The 20,673-nt window shown below is 46.5% G+C and overlaps 1 protein-coding gene across 1 annotated transcript; it reads right to left on the reverse strand.

Moving 5' to 3' along the window:
- Positions 1-20,134: 20,134 nt before the first annotated feature.
- On the reverse strand, positions 20,135-20,464 carry LOC138528077 (uncharacterized). Its single transcript, XM_069639521.1, has one exon. It carries the CDS (start codon positions 20,462-20,464, stop codon positions 20,135-20,137), a length of 330 nt encoding a protein of 109 aa, XP_069495622.1.
- Between the last annotated feature and the right edge of the window lie 209 nt (positions 20,465-20,673).

Here is a 20,673-nt window from a genome sequence, read left to right on the forward strand (position 1 = left end):
CTCTGGAGGCAACCTGGGCGAAGATGACCCTGCGTTGAACAAATTAAGCTTCATGTGCCATTGACCTAGGGCTTAGCAACACCAGTGCAGGAGGAGCAAAGTTGAGCACTACTTACCCTGCAGGTAGAGTCTTGCCATGTCCCTCTGCCTGTCCGCATCACTGCGCCTGCCCGTGCCAGTTTGTGTCAGCCGAGTCAGATCCCAATCTGACACCATATGTAAGGGATCAAGAGTAAGACTCAGACACAGTGGCATGTTAGGTTTGAGTTATGTATTTCCTGAAAATAATAAAAAGGGGTTAGATGCATCCTATCTATCCCTAATCCTAAGAGGGGTTTCCCTGCCTCAACAAAACTAAGGAACATCTATGTCAGGATGTTAAACAAAAGAGCATCCTCTGTCCTGTGTCCAAAAATCCTAAACTGACCCGTACACTCTAAACTCAGTATGATGTGTACAAGGGAATTCTGGTACTTGTGCTTTCTTTCACAAGTTCTCAACCTAAAGTTCTTGAGGTGCAAAAACAGAAAAGAAATAAAGTTCCACCAGGAAAGGGGCTCCCCTTCCCCTAGAATCTTTCTGGTAGTTTAAATGTCACTGTGTCATAGTTCACTTTCTCATACTCAGTCCTCTTTCGATCCCTGGTGTCCTCTCTTGCCAGGGTATTTGTAACTTATATATTGATCCTTAAATGGGGTATGAATCCTCTCTTTTGTATTCACAATTTCAGGGTCACTTCTCCTGCCAGGGTATCGCTTCACTTTTCTCCTCACTCCTGGTTTACTCTCCTGCCATGATATTACTTCACTTCTCTTCTCACTCCTGGTTTACTTACCTGCCAGGATATCACTTCACTTCCTTTTCTCACTCCTGGTTTATTCTCCTGCCAGGATATCACTTCACTTCCTTTTCTTTTCATTTCTCGGGTGTGAGTCCCAGACTCACTGTCTGCCTGGTTCACCATTAGTAGGGGGCTCCCATGTGCAATCTTTTGGACCCTACCCTTTCCAGTCCTCTATATCACTGTACACATGAAACCCTGGCATCCAATACACCCTGTACCTCATACTCATCATCGGAACCATCAACCAGTACAAGGGAAGGTGTATTAGGTATATGAGGGCCTGATATATGTGGTTTCAACAAGGACACATGAAATGCCGGATGGAGTTTTCAGGAACGATGAAGGGACAGGCGCACTGCCAAAGGGTTAATGACCTTAGCTACGGAATATGGACCAACATACTTGGGTAGAAGCTTCCTGTTTCCAAGTAGTCTTAAATATTGAGAGGACAACCAGACTTTGTGACCAACATTATAGTTGGGAGCGGTACACCTTTGCTTAGCCGCCCAATTCTTCTAACCCTCCTTAGTGGCCAACAGGTTTTTGGAGACTCTAGCTTGCACAGTAAGAATATACTGTATCAGCTCACCGGCCACTAGCATTTTGGAGTTCAAGCATATATTTTCAGGTAGCATCCTAGGGTGATAGCCATAGGAGGCAAAGAATGGTGAAGTCCGTGTGGATGCATGTGATGCATTATTGTAGCCAAAATACGGTATTAGGTAAACTAAGCCAAGTATCCTGATTCTCAAGACAGACATTGAAGATATTGCTCCAAAGTTTGGTGAACTGCTTTGTCTGACCATCCGTTTGTGGATTATATCCCAAGAAAAGTCTGAGGTTCATGGCCAACATCGTTTAAAAAGTTTTCCAAAATGTAGATCTTAATTGCGGGCCCCTCTTGGATACCACTTCAGAGGGTAGTTCATGCAATCTGAAAACACGAAGAAAGAACATTTCTGCTGTGGTGCATCTTAGATAAGGAGCATAAAATCACCAGTATGTAATCATGTTTTTCTACACATGTTAACTGTACTATCAGATCCCAAGACACAGTGTGTCGTGGTTGTAGTGGTATAGGAAAATTCTGCAATAGACCCATGGGCTTACCAGAAGTCTTCTCACTTTGTTCACAGATGTCACAAGTTAACAAGTATTGGCCTACATCTGCCTGCACAGAAGGCCACCCGGCACTTCTTTGTACGAGTTCAAAGGTCCTTGGTAAACCCAGGTGTCCCTCAACCTTAGAATCATGCCACCATTGAATTGTGACTTGTGGGAGTCAAGTACAATTGTGAAGCCTCAATAAAAACACCATCCATTTCAACTACCTCAGAGGGAATGTGATGGTTTTGTAGACTTCCAAAGCTGCAGCAGTTCCAATAAACCCGGATGAGTTGAACAGAGACATATTATTTGTCCGGGAACCAGAATCTTGTCAAATCTTTTGTCAATTTCTTCTCCTGTCTCGTGTTGACCAGACAGAGCAACTGCCTTACCATTTGTAGCTCAATGTTGATAAATAATAATGAAAGGTGGAAAATAATGAATGCCAATGAGCCTGACAGCAACCGAAGAGAGAAGGTGTGCTTGGTTGGGGGAACCCACGGTTTCAGCAGTCCTGCAAACACAGAGAGGAGCACCTAGAAGTGACTAACCCAGTGAGTTTAAGCCACACAAGTTTCTCTGGGGCGCTCCAGTGCAGGCCACGTGGTCAGAGCAGGCAGGATCACTCGCAAGCGAATGAAAGGTTGCATAAACAACATTGCGAGTGTCAAACTGTTGTTAATATACAAAGACAGGCTCAGAAGCACCACGTATATCAAACTTTTACAAACTCACAAAGGCAAGCTAATACATCTTGCGAATACCGCGCCATTGCACATTTCCAAAGGCAAGCTAACATGTCATATGCATATCAAACTGATGAAGACTTGAAAAAGGGGCGGCTATTAAACCAAACGAAGCCCAGGAACAAAAGTATGAGTTTGGGCAAACACCAACAACCGGGTGGGGAAGTCGTACTAGAAACCTTAGCATACAATCAATACCCAAGCCAAGAGACCTTGAGAAACTGGCCCTATCAGTCTAATAAATGTTTCCAAACACAAGAGGGGAGTGGTGAGAAGCCCCAAGGTTGTAAAGTTTGCAAATTAGGTTTGGGGATTGTTAGGGAAGATTTCTATTTTTGGGTAATTTTCCCTCCAGTTGTAAACCCCTCAACTTTTTACTGTATGCCAGAGGACCACTAGGAGTTCACAGACTCTCGAAAGGCCCAACACCTTCCACAAGACAAACAGCAAGTTCAAACTGTGGTTTATTACAAACAAAACCAACAGGGATCAGTACATGGACAGAAGAAATCCATGGACATCTCAACGTCTCCTGGCTCGCAGGCCAATTTTGTACCCTAATGACATCAGAGTGATGCTACAACCTGCAACCTTCTCCAGAAACCAGAAAACCTATCCGACCACTGGATTGGGTGCTGAGTAATATACCACATATAGTGGACACTTTACATGTTAGTCTATTGGCCCTCGCATGTCAGGTGGCTGGCCTGGTCCAACCCCAAGTCACTATCTATAACAATGTTGCAGTGTGAGGGTCTTGCTATTGGTTCTTGCCCATTGCTACCCACCCCTAGAATACTAAACTGTGATTGGCTAGAGCTGTCATCCCCAGGCCTGGGATCCGCAAAGGTTCTCAGCTCTTGGTGTACCTTTTCAAGGTAATGAGAACAACTATGTGTCTGCATTGTAACTTGTGTGTACCACCTTAGTCTATGAGAGTGTTTGTTCGCTACATGCAACGCTTGTCTCACATTGTAACATCTTTGTTGCGAGCTTCTGTCTGGTAGCGTGAGATTGGCTCCCTTTCTCAGCGCTGGTTACTGTCCATTGTCTGCGTCTGCCGAGTGACGTGTTCTGAGACCATGATTTGGAGCTGTGCAGCTCTGAATTATGAGGAATTATTCACATTTATTTCAGCTGATGCTACTGTAGTTCAAGGAATGGAAAGTCACCCGTATCTTGTGGCATTGGCAGCGGGTCCTGTTTCACATGTTTGATCTCTGTTCAGCCAGAATTCAGCTCAGCTCGATCCTCGCTGAGAGGCATGTGGCCTCTTGTAGTTTTCCTAAACCATAATTCGGCTTCTAAAGTGTTTATACTATTCTATATTGTCCATAGGTTAGTCACACTTGGTTTTGTCAGGTACCATAGGGGCTCTTGCAGTTCCATAAGGTTATTCGCATGTAAGCATCTGCAAATTCTGTTCAGGATCTCTTGCTTCTTGCGGTGTCTTCGTTGCTGCATCTAGCTAATGGCAAAATAATAAAAGCAATGACAGTATTTATATGTATCTGTCCTTTATAGAACTGTATGCTCATGTTCTTTGTGTATTCGAGTGCGTGTTTGTGTCCCAAAGTGCGGATGGCACGTGTGCTTCATGTCTAACGTAGCTAAGTCGTGGTGTCTCTATCGATGTCAGCAACATGGCTTCTTGGCACTTTAATCAATACTGTCAATTGAGGTGTCTTTAGTTGCAGCCTGGGGCCCCTCGTCCACTCTGGGGTAGATTTGTACCATACCTGGCCTGTAGGGTTGGCTGAGGGGGTACCTCTCGACATACTTGTCAACCATCGGAGCACTGGGAATCTGTCCGAAATAGTATGGGCAATTGTGGTGTCTCCTTGCCTTCGTCCATGTCATGTATTTTATAGGAGGGTGAGGAGGGGGTAAACTTCCCCATCCCTCTTCAAGGGGAGTGGTAAGAAGCCCCAAGGTTGTAAAGTTTGCTAATCAGGTTTGGGGATTGTTTGGAAAGATTTCCATTTATGGGTAGTTTTCCCTCCAGTTGTGAACCCCCAACCTTTTGCTTTTGTCTGACCATCCTAGCCTGACTTTTACCAGTGGATCCTTATTTGGTCATGCAGACCTCCGCGCAAACCGAAGCTTTTGCAGACTTCTGCTTGCCTTGTGTGTGTGCGCCCAGGATGTGGGCTGGAGCTGTCTAGTTCCAATACACATCCTGGGTGCCAGGATGTCTGGTGTGCTGGGATGACTGGGACCACCGTGGTCCGTGATTGGTCTATGTCTGGGATGGTTGAATGCGAGCAGATCTCCTATTGGTTTCTCTTCGTTTGGTGCAAAGGAGATTCTGGATAAGAGAAGGCACGCTAGACCTTTTCCAGGTCAATCTTCTGAGTTCACAGCGAACTTATTAAAGGAGCCAAGTATCTTGAACCAAAGAAGCAGATCCGTGGAACCGCTGCTGACCCGCTGGAAGGTTTGGCACCCTGACCCTGATGTTGTCCCGTCGGAGCCTCTCTTTCTCATCGATCACAGAAGTCCTGCAAAGGCGATTCGCCCCGTTGGAGAACTGGGACTAACTACTCTTGGCACTTCCTGCTTAACCTCCTAACATGCCTTTTCGGAAGTGTTCCTGGACTGCCCAGCTTCTACAGGACCATTGCGTTGGAACCGCTGCTGTCTCGAGTTTCGAATGAAGACTTGGGGAGCTGTATGCTCTTGGTAGAAGGCACTTTCCCGCCGAGTTTCGTACACCTAGCATTCCTAGGTCTGGAATTAGGAGAGTCTGCCTGAACCCGAGCCTTTGCGGTACCTGTGTTTTGGCCCACTCTGGTGGCAAGCTTCGTGGGTGCCTTGCTGCTGTGCCCCCCTGTGCCCTGAGATAAGCTGCAGTGGAACTGGCCCGATCCCTTCATCAGAAGTGGAGAAATCGCCACTGTCCCGCCATGGACTGAGGTCCCGGAACGCAGACCCTGAAAGCCGGAGAGACGCGTAACTGCTGGACTAGAACCTGCAAGCGAACTGGACTTGACTGCCGAAGTTTGGTTCAGAGTGTGTGAAGGGTCGGTGAGTACATCACTTAACGGTGGCCCCTGGCGCATCCATAGACTTTTACGCACAAGTGTCCCCCACTCTTCTTTGATAGGGTAGCCTGTGCTACCATCCTATTCCCGATTCTTGGAAATCACTTTGCTGTCTTGTGGAGACCCTGCTTGAATAGTGGAACTCTATTCATCATTGCCTTAGCCCCCTTCCTGCAACACTACAGTCCCTTGAAGAGACACTGCGTTGAACGTACTTTTGAGCACAAGGCTAAACACTTTGTAGGGATTGGACTGCCTATTAATTAGGGTTGAGACTCTTGAAGAATTGCCTAAATCATATTTGCACTGTGTGACCCTCTTCTGTTACAGGTTGTGGATCTGCCCTTGTTTAATACTCCTTTCAGCCAATAGTTACTGTATATATGTTTCCTACTATATTGTTGTGTTAGTATTGCTAATATTGCTGTGGTTTCACTTTGTGTTTGATTTAAAAGGTCTTTAATAAATGTATGTAATGTTTTGATATAAACACTTGACTGAGTGTAATTTGTGATGTCATTTACTGTGTGTGCTCATTGTGGACTTTGGATCACCTTCACTCCTCCTGAGACCTGGTCTTGACCGCCACCAATGCTACCTTGATTGGTCTGGCTTGTCCAGAACCTTACTCTGTTCCAAGAAACTAGGCTGACCCTCTGAACCTACATCTGCCCACCAGGACAGAGTTCAGAAATCCATCTTAACAGGAATACTTATTATTGTGGTTGATGTAGATTCACAATTATACAGCCACATTAAAAGCAGGAAGAGACTTGATCCTGAACATTATTTTTAATGTTGATGCAGAGGGGAAAAGAAAGGTCGAAAACAGGCTACCCTTCTTGAGGTGATTATTCAGAGCATCGTTTGTAGAGAGGTCCTGATAATGATCAATGAGAAGGACATTGAAGTTGTATGAAAGTTACCATTGAAGCACTTATCTATTTTGGTTCTGATGAAGTAGATGGGCAGGCGGGTAGACCTGCAGGGCAAGAGGTAATTGCTCAGAAGAAAACTGGTGGAAGGTTACGCCATGGTAGTAGAAGAAGCAAGTGCTGAAGGGTGGTACTTTTGGAAAGCAACATATAAAGTTGTAGTTTTTGAGGAAGAATTGTGAAAGCTGATTGAGGAAAAGTTGCTATTCTTCCTGCAGTCATTCTTGAAGCAGACCATTCTGACCAAACCATTTGTTGTTGCCAGAGGTGTAAAGGAGTTCTCATTCAAGGAGGTGGGAGAGCGTATGACTTCTTACTTTCAAGATATTTTGGGAGAGTTCTTATTCCAAGAGAGGTGAGAGCTTTTGACTTTGACAAGTTATTTCATTGAAACAACAGAACTTTGTGTTGAAATCGGATTTCCTTAGTTTTCCTTTGAACTGTGAAGAAAACACCTGTTTGGGTCTGGGAAAGGGGAGTTCGGCCAGTCCATGACAAGAGACATTGATTAGCAACAGCGGTGAGATGGTGCAATTTTAGCCCTCTGCCAGCTTTTAAGCATTTATTTTTTATTTTAAAATGTTGAAAATGGAATACTCGTTTATGTGAATTGCCTTGTATTGAATTTTAGAATATTTTACTTAATTGGGGGTTGTGATTGTTCTTTCAGACACTCTCCCTCATTTTGGCTTGGGACAGTCAGAAGCAGAATAATCTGCTTTTTATGTCTTCTCTACACACCTGTGGTGTGTCATCTTCGACACAGCATTTATGTGCCGGGGAGGTCGCCCACGCAGCGGGCATGCCAGCAGCATGATGAAGGCACGCTTATGCCAAGCCCGTCTGTGCCCGTCCCGGTTGCGGATGGGCCCTGGGCTCTGACTGCTCAGGAGGGTATAGGTTACAGCTTCCCACAAATGGAAAAATCGAACATTAGTACAAACGTGTACTATGCTCGGGCAGATCTGACCCCTGATGAGACTCGGCTTCCTGCAGGAATAGGCTCAGTAGAGAGCGTGACGACAGCTGGTATACAAATAAACAGGTGCAATGATATCCATTTAGGTAACACTAGGAATACCCAAATATTTACCCTTACAGGCTTTTTAATTAATGCCAGGTCAGCAGTTGCCCATAGGCATGATATATTTGCACTTTTAGAGGAGTTCTCTCCTGATTTACTGTACATAACTGAGACTTGGTTCACCCCTTTGTTTGAGCCCGATATTGTTCAGATGCTTCCTTTAAAGTACAACATTCTTCGCTCTGATAGAGCCCCTCCGGGGGAAGGCAGGGGCTTAGCTCTGATTCATTTAGCATCCCTAAACTTTACTTCACTTGCTTTGAGTCATAATCTTCCATGTGAATTTGTTAACTTGGCTTCAATGTCCGCCTAACATGCCTGTTTGGATTGTGCTGGTTTATAGGCCTCCTTCTTCATCTCTGGTTAATTTTGCCTATAATTCTGCATTATTGGTTGCTGATCTGGCTTTGTCCTACCCTAAATTTGCTTATTATGGGAGACTTTAATGTTAAACGAATAATACTATTGATACTCATGCAAAAAATCTGATTAGTACACTGGCCGACATGGGTCTTGAGTTGTGTAATCAACTTCCTACGCACAGAAGGGGAAATATGCTTGATTTAATATTTTTTTCTGAGAAAGACCGGATCACAGTATTTAATCCACCGCCAGATCTCTGGTCCTATCATTTTGTTCTCCCTTATACTATTTCCTTTTTCGGCACATACTTGTTGTCTGCCCAACACTCTTTGTCAACGACGGCATTGGGGTAAGGTCTCCCTGTAGCTAAATACTTTGTGATAAGTACTAATCCTTTTATTGTCAAAGGGAAGCAAGACCCTTGCAATGTCCTTCTGAAGGCCATGACAGGGGCAGCAAATGTTTTTGCACCGGTTAAGACTAGTAAAACCTGGGCTAAGCCTTCAGCACCCTGGTCTAACGCTGAGATAAAGACTCTTAAGCAGGTGTGTCACCAATTGGAGCCAAATGGAGATGTCAATATGATATGGCTTCCAAACCGATTTATAAGCAGTCTCTTTTTCATTATCAGGAGGCTATTAGGATGGCCAAGACTCAGCATTTTGTTGAGCGGATTCTATCAGCCTCCTGCTCAGCACAGGAATTCTTTAAAGTAGCGTAAGAGCTCTCAACAGTTACTCCTCCAATTGATAGAATGCGTTCACAAGCGCAGTGTGATTTAATCAGTTCCTTCGTAGATGAAAAGATTCTGAAAATTCACAAATCCATCTCTGGCAATGGGATTGGTGGCACAGAGGAGAGGTTCTGGCAGCAACCTGAGTAAAATTAATACTTCCGGGATGGTTCAGTTTGAGCATGTTACAGATGATATTGTCAGTGGGGCCCTCTGAAAACTGAAATCGGCCTCCACGGTCGACTCTATTCCTCTCTGGGTGTTATAGTCACTTCCGTCAGAGGTCATTCCGCTTTTTACTGCAGCACTTCAGACTTTGTTTTCTATGGGTTTTGTCCCTGAGGCCTTTTCAATCTTCTTCAAAGACTCTCTCATGTGGTGTTCCTCCGGGGTCATCTCTATCCCGCTTCTTTTTAATCTTTATTTAATTCCTCTGGCAGATCTGATTCATGAGCACAAGGTACAGTTTTATACCGACGCTGATGATACTCAGCTGTTTTTTTGGCTGCATTCTCCTGAAAGTGATCCCCCTTCTCAGTTGAGAAGCTGCCTTGCAGCAGTAGAGGAGTAGATGGGCAAAAACTGGCTGAAACTGAACAGTGAAAAAAACTGAGATCATGGTAACAGGCGCTGCTGAATTGCAGACAGCTTGGACTAATGAGTTTTGTCCAGACCCTCATGGCCCTTTGCCTGTACCCAGTAACTCAGTTAAAAGTCTTGGGGCCTCATTATGAGTTGTGCGGAATAGGTTTTATGGCGCTGGTAATGGTGCCGGCGCCGTTAAACCCATTCCGCACAATTACGAGTTCCCCTCGCGGGACCCGCTCTGGATGTCTGGTTTTTCCAGACCTCCAGAGCGGGTCCTGCGAGGGGACCAGGGAGCTAACAACAGGCCCGTTCGTATTGGGCCCGTTATTAGCTCCCTCCCCATTGAGCTCTATGAGGGCTCGAATGGGAATGGGGAAGGACCGGGCCCGGGTTCCCTGAAGGACGAAATACCGGGCCCTCCATACTCGGAATGGCCTGGTATTTCCCCATTCAGGGAACCCGGACCCAGACCTAATTCTGGAGGCAGCCATGCCCTTATTAAGGGCATGGCTACTTCCAAAGTCGTAATGAGGCCCTTGGTATTCAAATCTTGACTTCTGGCTCCCATGAGCTACAAATTTCGTCAGTATGCAATTCTGGTTTTATGAAGTTGAAGATTCTGAGGAAGATGTTGCCATTTCTGCCTTCTGAGTCTCGAGCGAAGGTGGTAGCTGCATTGACTCTTGGGTCCATTGACTACTGTAATGGGATTTTTTTGTTTGTTTTATAAATGTTTTTATTGGCATTTATTATTAAACATACATTTTATATTGTAGAGCAGTCTTATCAAAGTTATGTTCTAGTGGCTGTAGTAATAGGTCTCAAACAACATTTAAACAATAAACAACAAACAACAACTTCTGTCTGTGGTTGCCAAGGTGGGTTCGTAGCAGTTGCTGATCAGTTGATGTGGTGGTGTTAGCACTATTGTGACGGACATGGAGGTTCTCCGGCCGGGATATCCGTCAGTGTTCTCTTTGTGCTGTTTCCAGTCTATGTGGTGATTTTGTGCTTTTTCAGGGGGGTTTGTCATCTCCTGTGAGGGACAAGTCTCTGGTTAGGGCCTTCCATGCTTCTAGGGTGGGGCTTATGTCGCTGTCTGATCCTTTGTTTCCTTCAGTCCAAGCATTGGTCTCTGCTGTTGTCCATCTTTCTATTTCTCTGCTCCATAGTATGTATCGTGGGCCTCCAGGTGTTTTCCATGCCATGGCAATTGCCCTTTTTGCCAGTATACATGCCAGGTCCATGAATTTCACTACGTGTTTGTGCTTGCTTAGTTGAGGGTATGTGCCTAATAGGCATTCCTGCGGGGTCCAGTCATATCTGCGCACTCCCGTACTTCTGCATGCTTGCGTGATCTCGGCCCAGAATCTTTGTGTTTTGGGGCAGCTCCATAGCATGTGCATTAAGTCCGCCTGTCCATTTCCGCACCAAGGGCAGTTTGGCGAGGCCTGTTTGTTGAAGCTTGCAACTCTGAGGGGTGTCATATATGTCCTGTATAGGATGTTCAGTTGGATTAGTCTGAATCTGGTGTTTCTGGACACCTCTTTCGTGTACGCCAGTGCCCTTTCCCACTCTTTCTCTGACATTGTGTCGCCTAGATCCTTCTCCCATTTCTCCTTTAGGTCGTTGCTACGTGGGTTGGGCCTTTCTGTTAGTTGGTGGTATAGTCTTGGCACAGGTCTCCAGCCGTCGCTCAAGTTATGCATCACCGTGAGTATGGGGTTTTATGTTGGTTCTTCTGGCCAGACGTCCCATTTTTTCTTTGCTGTGTGTTTGACCCGTTGGTACCAGCGAAATTGTCCTTTTGCCAGCCCCACCTGCTTGTGCAGCTCTTCAAACACTCTGAAGACCCCATTCTCGAACATGTCCCCCCATGCGTACAGTCCAACCTGTTCTCATTTCCTCATTGCTGGTATGTCTGTGGGTACTTTACAGACATCTGCCAGCATTGGGGCATCCGTTGCGTAGGGCTGTTCCATTCGAGATATTGCCTTAGTTCTGTTCCATATCTGTCTGCCCAGTGTAACAATCATCGCTGGGTGTGTTGTGTTCGTTGGAGGGTTCCACAGAATCTTTGATATTTGTTGGGGCTATCAGGTGCTGCAGGAGGCCAGTCTCAGGATGTGTCTCGTCTGATAGCCATCTTGCTACGTGGCTAAGCTGTGCTGCCAAGTAATATTTCTCTAGGTCTGGGAGTTGTATCCCTCCCTCTTTGTATGGTATTGTGAGTGTGTTCAACAATATTTTATGCCTGGCCAGGTCCCATATAAAGTCCTTAATCAATATTTCTAGTTTCCTGAAGAAGGGTGGTCGAATGTAGTGGCATACGTTTTGGATGTGATATAGGAACGTCGGGAGTATTATCATCTTGGTGATAACTGCTCTCCCCATCATGGACAATGGTAATTTGGACCATAATCTCATGGATGTATGTAGGCCGTTTTTAACTGCTACTGTGTTGCTTTCATGTGTGAGTTCTGGTGTGTGTCTGATGTTTACCCCTAAGTATCTGAATCCCTCCGTCTGCCATCCAACTCCCACTTCAGGTAAATCCTTGGGGTTCACCTCTCTCAGTTTTGCCAATGGGTATGCGCATGATTTATGCTTGCTGAACTGTATCCCAGGAGGAGCTGGAGCCCCTCCACACTGCAGGAGCAGTGCTTCGACCTAGGATGAGAAAGGGGGCATCACCGAACTAAAGGTAGGCCCATGGCCCTTCATCTGCCACATCCCTGCAAAAGAATCTGCAATTCCTGAGCTTCGCCGCAATAGCCGGATTTATTGTGCATAATTTCTACGAAGTGCAACTTTCCAGCCGCCGCTTCGTTTTTGCTGTTTATGCTGCCCTGAACCACCATTTGAATGCTAGCCTCCTTTGTTTGCCTCGAGGCTGCTAGTCATTCAAAGATGGCCGCTCACCACATTTCCTTGGTTCATCTGGCCTAATTCAGCTACAGGTGCACTCCCTGCGACCTGATTGGTCCCCTTCTGCCTGAAAGCAATCTATCCGACGCCGGCAGGCGAACGCCGGCACACCCACAAAGGCACACACAGTAAGGCTTGGCTCCTGTCCTGAGCCGTACGGGCCGAGGGCCTGCCGTGCTGCCCAGCTTTCTACTGCCACCAGGATTGATCTACACATCTGGTAAGCAAGCGGAACTGTTGCCCATATTGCTATGATTGCGGTGCCCAACTCGTCCCCACTCACGCCTGCACCCTTCTGCTATTGGGCACGCGGTGTATTGGCACCCACCCACGTAGCCAAATGCTGCTACTTCGCCACATAGTCCCAGCCTGAACACCTCTATCGACCTGATCCACGCGCTCTCAGCTCATCATTCGGACAGCCTACGTTCTGTCGCCAACAATTGTCGGCATCAATATGCTCGCTCATCGCTCTGGATGGCCCCCCACTATGTCAAACTGTTAACGTTGCCTGGTGTATGTTCATCGCTATACTGCTGCATTACTACGGCCAATGTATATGCACATATCAATGTTTTCATTGCGTGTACTTTTACTTAGGCTAGCACTGCCCTGCATTACTGCAAATACATCCCTAACTAAATTGCAAATTATGCTCATGTTGTGACCACCTTGTAAGAAGCCTCACTTTTGTACTTAAGCATGCCACACATGTTAATCTAGCCTATACCCTGTGCACCTGGCAGCCTCTAACTTTGTTAAAGAGTGAACGCTACCCCGCGGCACAACCACTGCTACACTGCCATATTATTGCGTATAATACCTGCATCTATCTATGCTTAAACCGCCCATTATACTGATGTCAGAACCACCTTACATCATTGTTGATATGTTGTTGTTTACTATGCTCATGTCATATCCACCTTGCCAGTTATCCTCACTATTATAGACAGCCGTGCATCCTGCATCTCACGATCACACTGCCAAACGCCTTTCCACCATTGACTTAAGTTCTTATTAGTCACAACTAGCCAATTACCTGCCTGACCGAGCCATCCTCGACCTTGCACCCACTCAACCACTAACACCAGCCCTCTCTAGTCACTAGCCATTCACTAGCCATAAACCAGTGACCTGCTTCCCCCGATGACCTCTCTAAGGAGAGCAACGCTGGTCATGGCTACTATCCTCCCTCAACTCCACAACTTCCCTCCACGGAACTGTACCAATACGATTCTTCCACGCTACCCTGAACTCCTATCGCCAGTAGACTGGATAAACAGATTCGCTTGCCAGCCTACACCACTCACTCCATGCCCTACACCCCTAAGAAATGACCGCTTAGGCTCACGCCTTCTCAACATACCCGCTACCACTAATTTGGACACAGCCTGCCCTACTCTTCTGAGGAATACTAGACTCAGCTATCGCACCAGCCAGAGGCATAAATCCACTACATGGATCACCAAACAGCCCAAGAATCACTCATTGCAGACAACGCAGCAAACAGCAAACCAAGACTGTACAACTTCCCATAACCAACTACCTACAAGTGTCACCCCGACTCCCACCTCTATTAAGGGTGCACTCATCAATACACGCTCACTGATAGCCCACGCCACCGATGTTGCTGACCTTATCACGGCCAACCACCTTGACTTCATCGCAATCACCGAATCATGGCTCCACCAAGCAGCTGGGCCCACATTAGCACTAGCCATCCCCGACAACTACAACATCATCAGAGCAGACAGAAAAAACGGAGTTGATGGGGGAGTGGCGCTCATTGCCAAATCCAACCTCAACTTCAGAGAAGTAACTAACACCACATTCCCTTCAGCCAAACTCCTTTCTATCAAACTTCCACTATCCAACACCCAAACCATTCTCCTACACATTATATATAGACCTCCCAGAGCCCTTTCAACCTTCAAAGAGGATATCTCTCTCTTGCTCACCACTAACACCAAACCCAAATCACAAATCATCATCATGGGGGACTTCAATCTGGGACTTAATGACGCAAATGACACCCATGCCACCTCTCTCAACGATACCATCACTCACCTAGGCCTAACCCAACACATCAACAAACCTACACATACTAAAGGAAGATCTTTAGATTGGCTAGCAGACACCAACTGCAACCTCTCACTGACGGACATCACTCCTTGTGCGTGGACAGACCATCACCTCATCACCTTCACGATACCGAATTCCTAACCTAATACTGCTCTCCCCACCAGGGTACCCCAAATAATTTCCAGAAACAAACGTAACATCACCATAGACAACCTCAAACCCCTCCTCACGCCCATCGCTAAAGCCAACCGGATTGACAACCCAGCCGCATTGGTAGATCTCTACAACAACACGCTAGAACTTGCCCTCAACCAAATTGCCCCTCTCAAAGAACGAAAGGCCAAACCTATTGCCCACACCAACAAATGGTTCTCAGCAGAACTAAAAGATCTCTGCAAGTTTAAAAGAGCGGCAGAAACCAGCTGGAGAAAAGCACCCTCCCCCTCCACTAAAGATAAATTCTCAGTGGCAGCCTCCGCCTACAAATCCGCTATCTTAAGTGCTAAAAAAGAGATTTATAACTTGAGAATACAGAGTGCCAAATCTGGTACTAAAGAACTATTCTCGATCCTAAGAGAGCTTGAATCACCACTACCACCCACTGAGGACTGCATCAAGGACAAAGCCTGGTGCAATAATATCCAACTGGCCCTATCTAACAAAATTGCCCTCCTACAAGCTAAAATAGAGTCTAAAAAAGCCACCCTCCCTGCTAAAGACCACCCTAGCAGCGACAAGAGTAGTACCATTCCCGACTGCCCCCTTTTCCACTTCTCCCCAGTCACTGAGGATGAAGTTGTTAAGATAATCTCCACACTCAAACCTTCTAACTGTAAAGGCGACCAATGCCGGCCTCAGTCATTAAGGATGGAGCCAAAGAACTAGCACCTTTCATCACCTCGCTGATCAACCCCTCCTTCAAGAACTCAGTTGTTCCAAACAAGCTCAAAGAAGCCTGGGTCATGCCCCTTCTAAAAAAAAACAATCTAGACCCTAACACCCCCACTAATTACAGACCCATCACGACAGTACCTTTCCTTCTCAAAATTCTAGATAGAGTGGCCTACCTCCAAATACAACAACATTTGGAAGACAACAACCTCCTAGGTCTGCGACAATCCGGCTTTAGACCTAGACATGGGACCGAAACAGCCCTCCTGGAACTAAAAATCCAAATGGACGAAGCCAAAGACAAGGGCAATCTGGCCATTTTGCTCCTGTTGGATCTATCCGCTGCCTTTGACCTGGTTGACCACCAGATCCTCACACAACACCTCTCCTCGGCTGCCGTATTCTCCCAGAATGCCACCAAATGGATTTAGTCATTCTTGTCTGATAGGTCGACTAGGGTCTTCGCCTCCTCAGCTGCTGCTGACCCTGTCCCAATCCATTGTGGAGTCCCCCAAGGTTCTTGCATTTCTCCCACACTTTACAACATCTTCACTAAGCTTCTCTTTGACCGTCTTGACAATCTGGGTGTCAGTTACACTAATTACGCAGACGACACCCAGGTCCTCATCACACTCACTGGGCGCTATGATGAAGACGTTGCTAAACTTAATGAAATTTACTTAGAAATCCAAGCTTGGATGGCTACACATAGCCTCTGTCTTAACGATGACAAGACAGAACTGCTCATCGCAGGCTCGCAAGCACGCCTCAACAAATTGGACACCAGATACCAATCCTTCATCATTGATGGCAACATCATAAAAGTCTCTAAAGAGGTCAAAACACTAGGTGTGTACCTAGATTCCACCATATCACTGAAAAGACAAATAAATGCCACCATCTCATCTACCACCTACACCAACAAACTTATTAATGCCTGTAGGCCATTCCTATCCTCCACAAGCTGTCTAACCTTATCCAGAGCATTAATTTTATACAAGTTAGACTATTGCAACACACTTTACCTTGGCACCACCACCAAAAATCTGAACAGACTCCAGATCTTGCAAAATAACGCCCTTAGATGCGCCTCCAACCTCCCACACAAAGCTCACATCTCCACGGCCAGTAAGGAAGCCCACTGGCTCCCTATCCGAGACAGAATCAAACTAAGATCCCTTGTAATTACACACAAATGCCTGTCTCTGACTGCCCCTCGATACTTATCTGACAAATTCGCCAGACATATTTCATCCAGACCTACCAGAACACTGTACCTGCACCAACTGCAGATTCACAAATTCAACCTAAAAACGGCTGGAGGTTCTAGCTTCCCAGTTCTAGCTGCCCAATGTTGGAACACTCTCCCTCTGTCAATCAGAGCGGAAACCTCCTTCTGGCCCTTCAGAGCCATGGTGAAATCATGGCTCTCTGTCTAATTCACTTCTAACCTCCTCCTCGCTGATCTGATCTCTGCAGATCCCCACAGCACATACTAGACTATAAATGATCCGGACTACCCTGTAACCTGGTCCTATACTGCCTATTGCACGCTTATTACTGTTATTCTATGTACCTTGAATGTATGCACCTTTGTTGCGAAACGATATGTAACTATACAAGTTTTTTGCGCCCAGCTACCTGAGGGTTCGGCCGCGCACTACAAATAAACAATCAATCAACTGTATCCTGGTGTAGCGCGCGTAGTTATCTAGTATCTCTAATACCGTCGGGGCGTTTATGTGTGGCTCCCTCAGGTATAGTAGCACATCATCGGCATATAGAGATATTATATTGTGTGTGCTACCAATCTTTATACCAGCGTCGAAGAATTGTTTTCTTAAATAGATGGGCATCGGTTCCAACCCTAGTATGTATAACATGGGGGCTAAGTGGCAGCCTTGTCTGGTACCTCTCTGTATCTCCCACGCCCTGGACACCGTGTTCCCGGTCTTCACTGTGGCCCATGGGTTGTTATAGATCACTTTGACCCATCTCACAAATCCCTCTCTGAAACCAAAGTCCCTCAGCACCTCCACTATCCACTCCCAATATATGGAGTCGAATGCTTTGATTGCGCCCAACGACAATACTGCCAGTCTTTTTTCACTCCCCACTGTCTGTGCTATGATGGGTTGCAGCCTGCGTAGGTTGGCCGTGGTATTGCGGCCCGGTACGAATCCATTTTGATCTTCATGTATTAGTGATCCTACGACTCTCGCTTGCCATTTAGCCAGTATGAAGGTCAATATTTTACTCTGGTAGTTCAACATCGCCAGTGGCCGGTATGAGTCGCAGGCTTCAGCATGTTTGTTTGGTTTGAGTATCGGGACAATCAGTGTTTCTCTCATGGTTTCCGGCAGGGTCCCTACCTCGAATGCCTCCATGAAGACCTCGTGGAGCACGGGCGCCAGGGTTGGCTCGTATGCTTTGTAAAACTCTGGCGGCAAGCCGTAGCTGCCTGGGGTCTTACATTGGGCTAAGGATCTAATGTCCTCCGTTACGTCCTCTACAGTAATGCTTTTGTCTAGGGACTCTCTCTCTGTTCGATGCTTAGTTTGGGTAGGCCTATTTCATCTAGTGTTTGTCTGATGTCGGTTATCGGTACTTTGTTGTCGTGGGCATAAACTTTAGAGTAAAATGCAGCGATTGCGTCGTTTACTGATTGTTGTGTCATGTGTGTTGTGCCGTTAGCTTCTTTTATTTCCTGGGGTAGGTGTTTCGGGTGTTCACGCTTGCACAACCAGGCTGCTTGGTTTGTCTGCCTCTTTGTGTGCTCTTGCTGTGCGCGTGGCATAATCAAATTTGGAGAGCCTTTCCCAGGCCTCTTGGCATTGTGTTCTGATCTCAGCTCATCTGCCTCATTGGGTTGGGCATTCGCCTCTAGTTGCTTTATTTCCTCTTCCTTGACCTCTAGTTCAAGCATTAGCTGTCTCCGAACCCCCCAGCTCCCGCTATCACCTCCCGCCTTGTCACTACTTTCATTGTTTCCCATAGCGTGGCCGTTTTGCTTACGGTGTCCTTCTTTATTTGCATAAACTCCTTTAGTTTGTCCCCAAGCTCTTCCTTGAATGCTAGGTCTGTGAGTGCCATATCTGGCATATGCCACAGTGGTATAGGGGGTCTGGGTCCCTTAGTTGTCCACTGTATGGTTAGTGGGGAGTGGTCTGATATTGTTCTGCCTAAGTATTGCATGTTCTCTACCTGTGTCATTTGGTTTCTGTCATTGAACAGGTAATCTATCCTAGTGTGTAAGTTGTGGGTCGAAGAGTAATGGGAGTATCCTCGATCTGTGGGGTGTAGTGCCCTCCATGCATCTACTAGATCTAATTGTTCTACCATTGTGTTTAACGCCTGTGTGGATGTGTTAATCGTCTGCTGCATCGAGTCCAATCTGTCCAGGGCTGTGTTTTTGACGCAATTGAAATCCCCGCCTCATATGAAAAGCCCTTCCCTGTGGTGTGTTATTTTAGCGCATATTTGTTGAAGGTGTGCAGGTATGCCATGGTTAGGGAAATAAGAGTTCACTATGCATACCTTAGTTTGTTCGACCATTCCCCAGACCGCCAGGTATCTACCTTCCTTGTCGCCTTCATATCCCAGCAGTTGGAATGGGGTGTCTGGGCTCACCCACGTGAATACTCCTCTTGCGTACTTTGAGTAGGGCGCTCTTTGCCCTTGGCCGCCCCAGCGTTCTTTCAGTCTGATTGTGTCTTCTGCCGTTAAATGTGTTTCTTGGAGTAGGGCAATCGAAATCTTTTTCCGTTGTAAGTAGGATTTGATTCGGTTTCGTCTCATGTAGGATCTCATTCCCCTCACATTCCAGGTCATTATTCTGAGCTGTGTGGCCATAGTCCTGTCTTGTTTTTTCCTTTCTCCCCACTCCTTCCATTCCCTGCTGAGTTCAGCTTGTTTTTCAAGGGTGCTTCCTCCAGTCCTCGGTCGGGTACCTCCTTGTTTCCATTAGCATGGGCTCTACTGGCCCTTTTCCCACCTTTTGTTTACGGCAAGCAGACAGTGTAATAACAGTAACAAATAACGTGAACCGAACTGGTGCACCTAGCAGCTGCATAAGATGCATAGCGCTCAGGTGCTCTCATGATTTCTGTTCCCATTTAGGGTTTTGGGCGTGAGCAGTTTCGTGCCGGCAACAGGCCAGCACTGTTAAGTTCATGGGTTGGGGCTTTGCGCTTGTTTGGGGAAGTCAAACTCGTCTTGCGACCATTTGACTTTGTCTCGGTGCTTCGGTGCTCTTGTCGTTCGTTTGTGCTGTTCCTCATGCTTGTGTGGTCTTTTCTTTGTCGTCCGCCAGGTTATTGTGCTCCAGCCACATGTTGGCCGCTGCCGGTGTTTCCAGAAATACTGCGCGCCCTTTGTGAATCACCTTCAACCTGGATGGGTATAGTAACATGTATTTCAGGTTGTGTTGTCTGAGCCTTGCCTTGATCGGAATAAAAGAGTTTCTCGCCTTCTGTACAGCCAGAGTATAATCAGGATATGTGGTGATTTTGGAGTTGTCTCTTTGTATTGTTCCTCCTTCCACAGAGTATTTCAGAATGGTCTCTCGGTCTTGGAAGTTGAGAATCTTTGCGATTATTGGTTATGGGTAAGAGCCCGGTGGTGGTTTTTTCTGGAGCGATCTGTGGGCCCTCTCAACCGCAAAGCACTGTGTTAGATGGCTCGCTCGAATTTCTTGTTGTAATAGGGTCTCGACATAGCCTGTCGGGTTTGGGCCTTCGGTTCCCTCGGGCACTCCCAGTATCCCTATGTTGCTTCGTCTTGCGTGCCCTTAGGCATCTTCGGACCTTGCTTTCAATGTGGCCACCTTCTTTTCCAGTTCTGATACTCTGATCCTGAGGTCTGCAGTGTTTTCTGTCGCTTCTTGAAGTACTGTTTCTGTGTTAGTTACTCTCTCTGCCAGGTTTCGCGCGTCTTGTCTCATTAACTGCATGTCCGTCTTTACCTCTTCTATTTTTGTGTCGATTAAGGTTTTTAGCGCTGCTATGGCCTCTAATACTTGGCTGTCCTTGTTGGTTTCTTCCAGTGCTTTCTGGGGTTCATTTACAGGGTCCCCTGTTTGTGGTGCCTGGTGTGATTTGGTGGCAGCGAATGAGTCCATGATGGTAGCCTTCCCCTTGTTTTTACCGGATGACATTGTGGCCAGGTGTGGCAGCTGCGTTGTTGCTCTGGTGTCTGCTGTGTTCTGGGATCTCCCCATCACTTTTTTCTGTCTCTCCACTGTCTCGATGCAGTGTTTGTCTGGGTCAGAGGGCAGTGCTGTTCCTGTGTTCTCTGGTTAGCTTGTGGGTCAGTAAACTCTGGCTATGG

Source organism: Ambystoma mexicanum, chromosome 7q (assembly GCF_040938575.1).
Source record: "Ambystoma mexicanum isolate Mex_15411 chromosome 7q, UKY_AmexF1_1, whole genome shotgun sequence".
NCBI lineage: Eukaryota > Metazoa > Chordata > Amphibia > Caudata > Ambystomatidae > Ambystoma > Ambystoma mexicanum.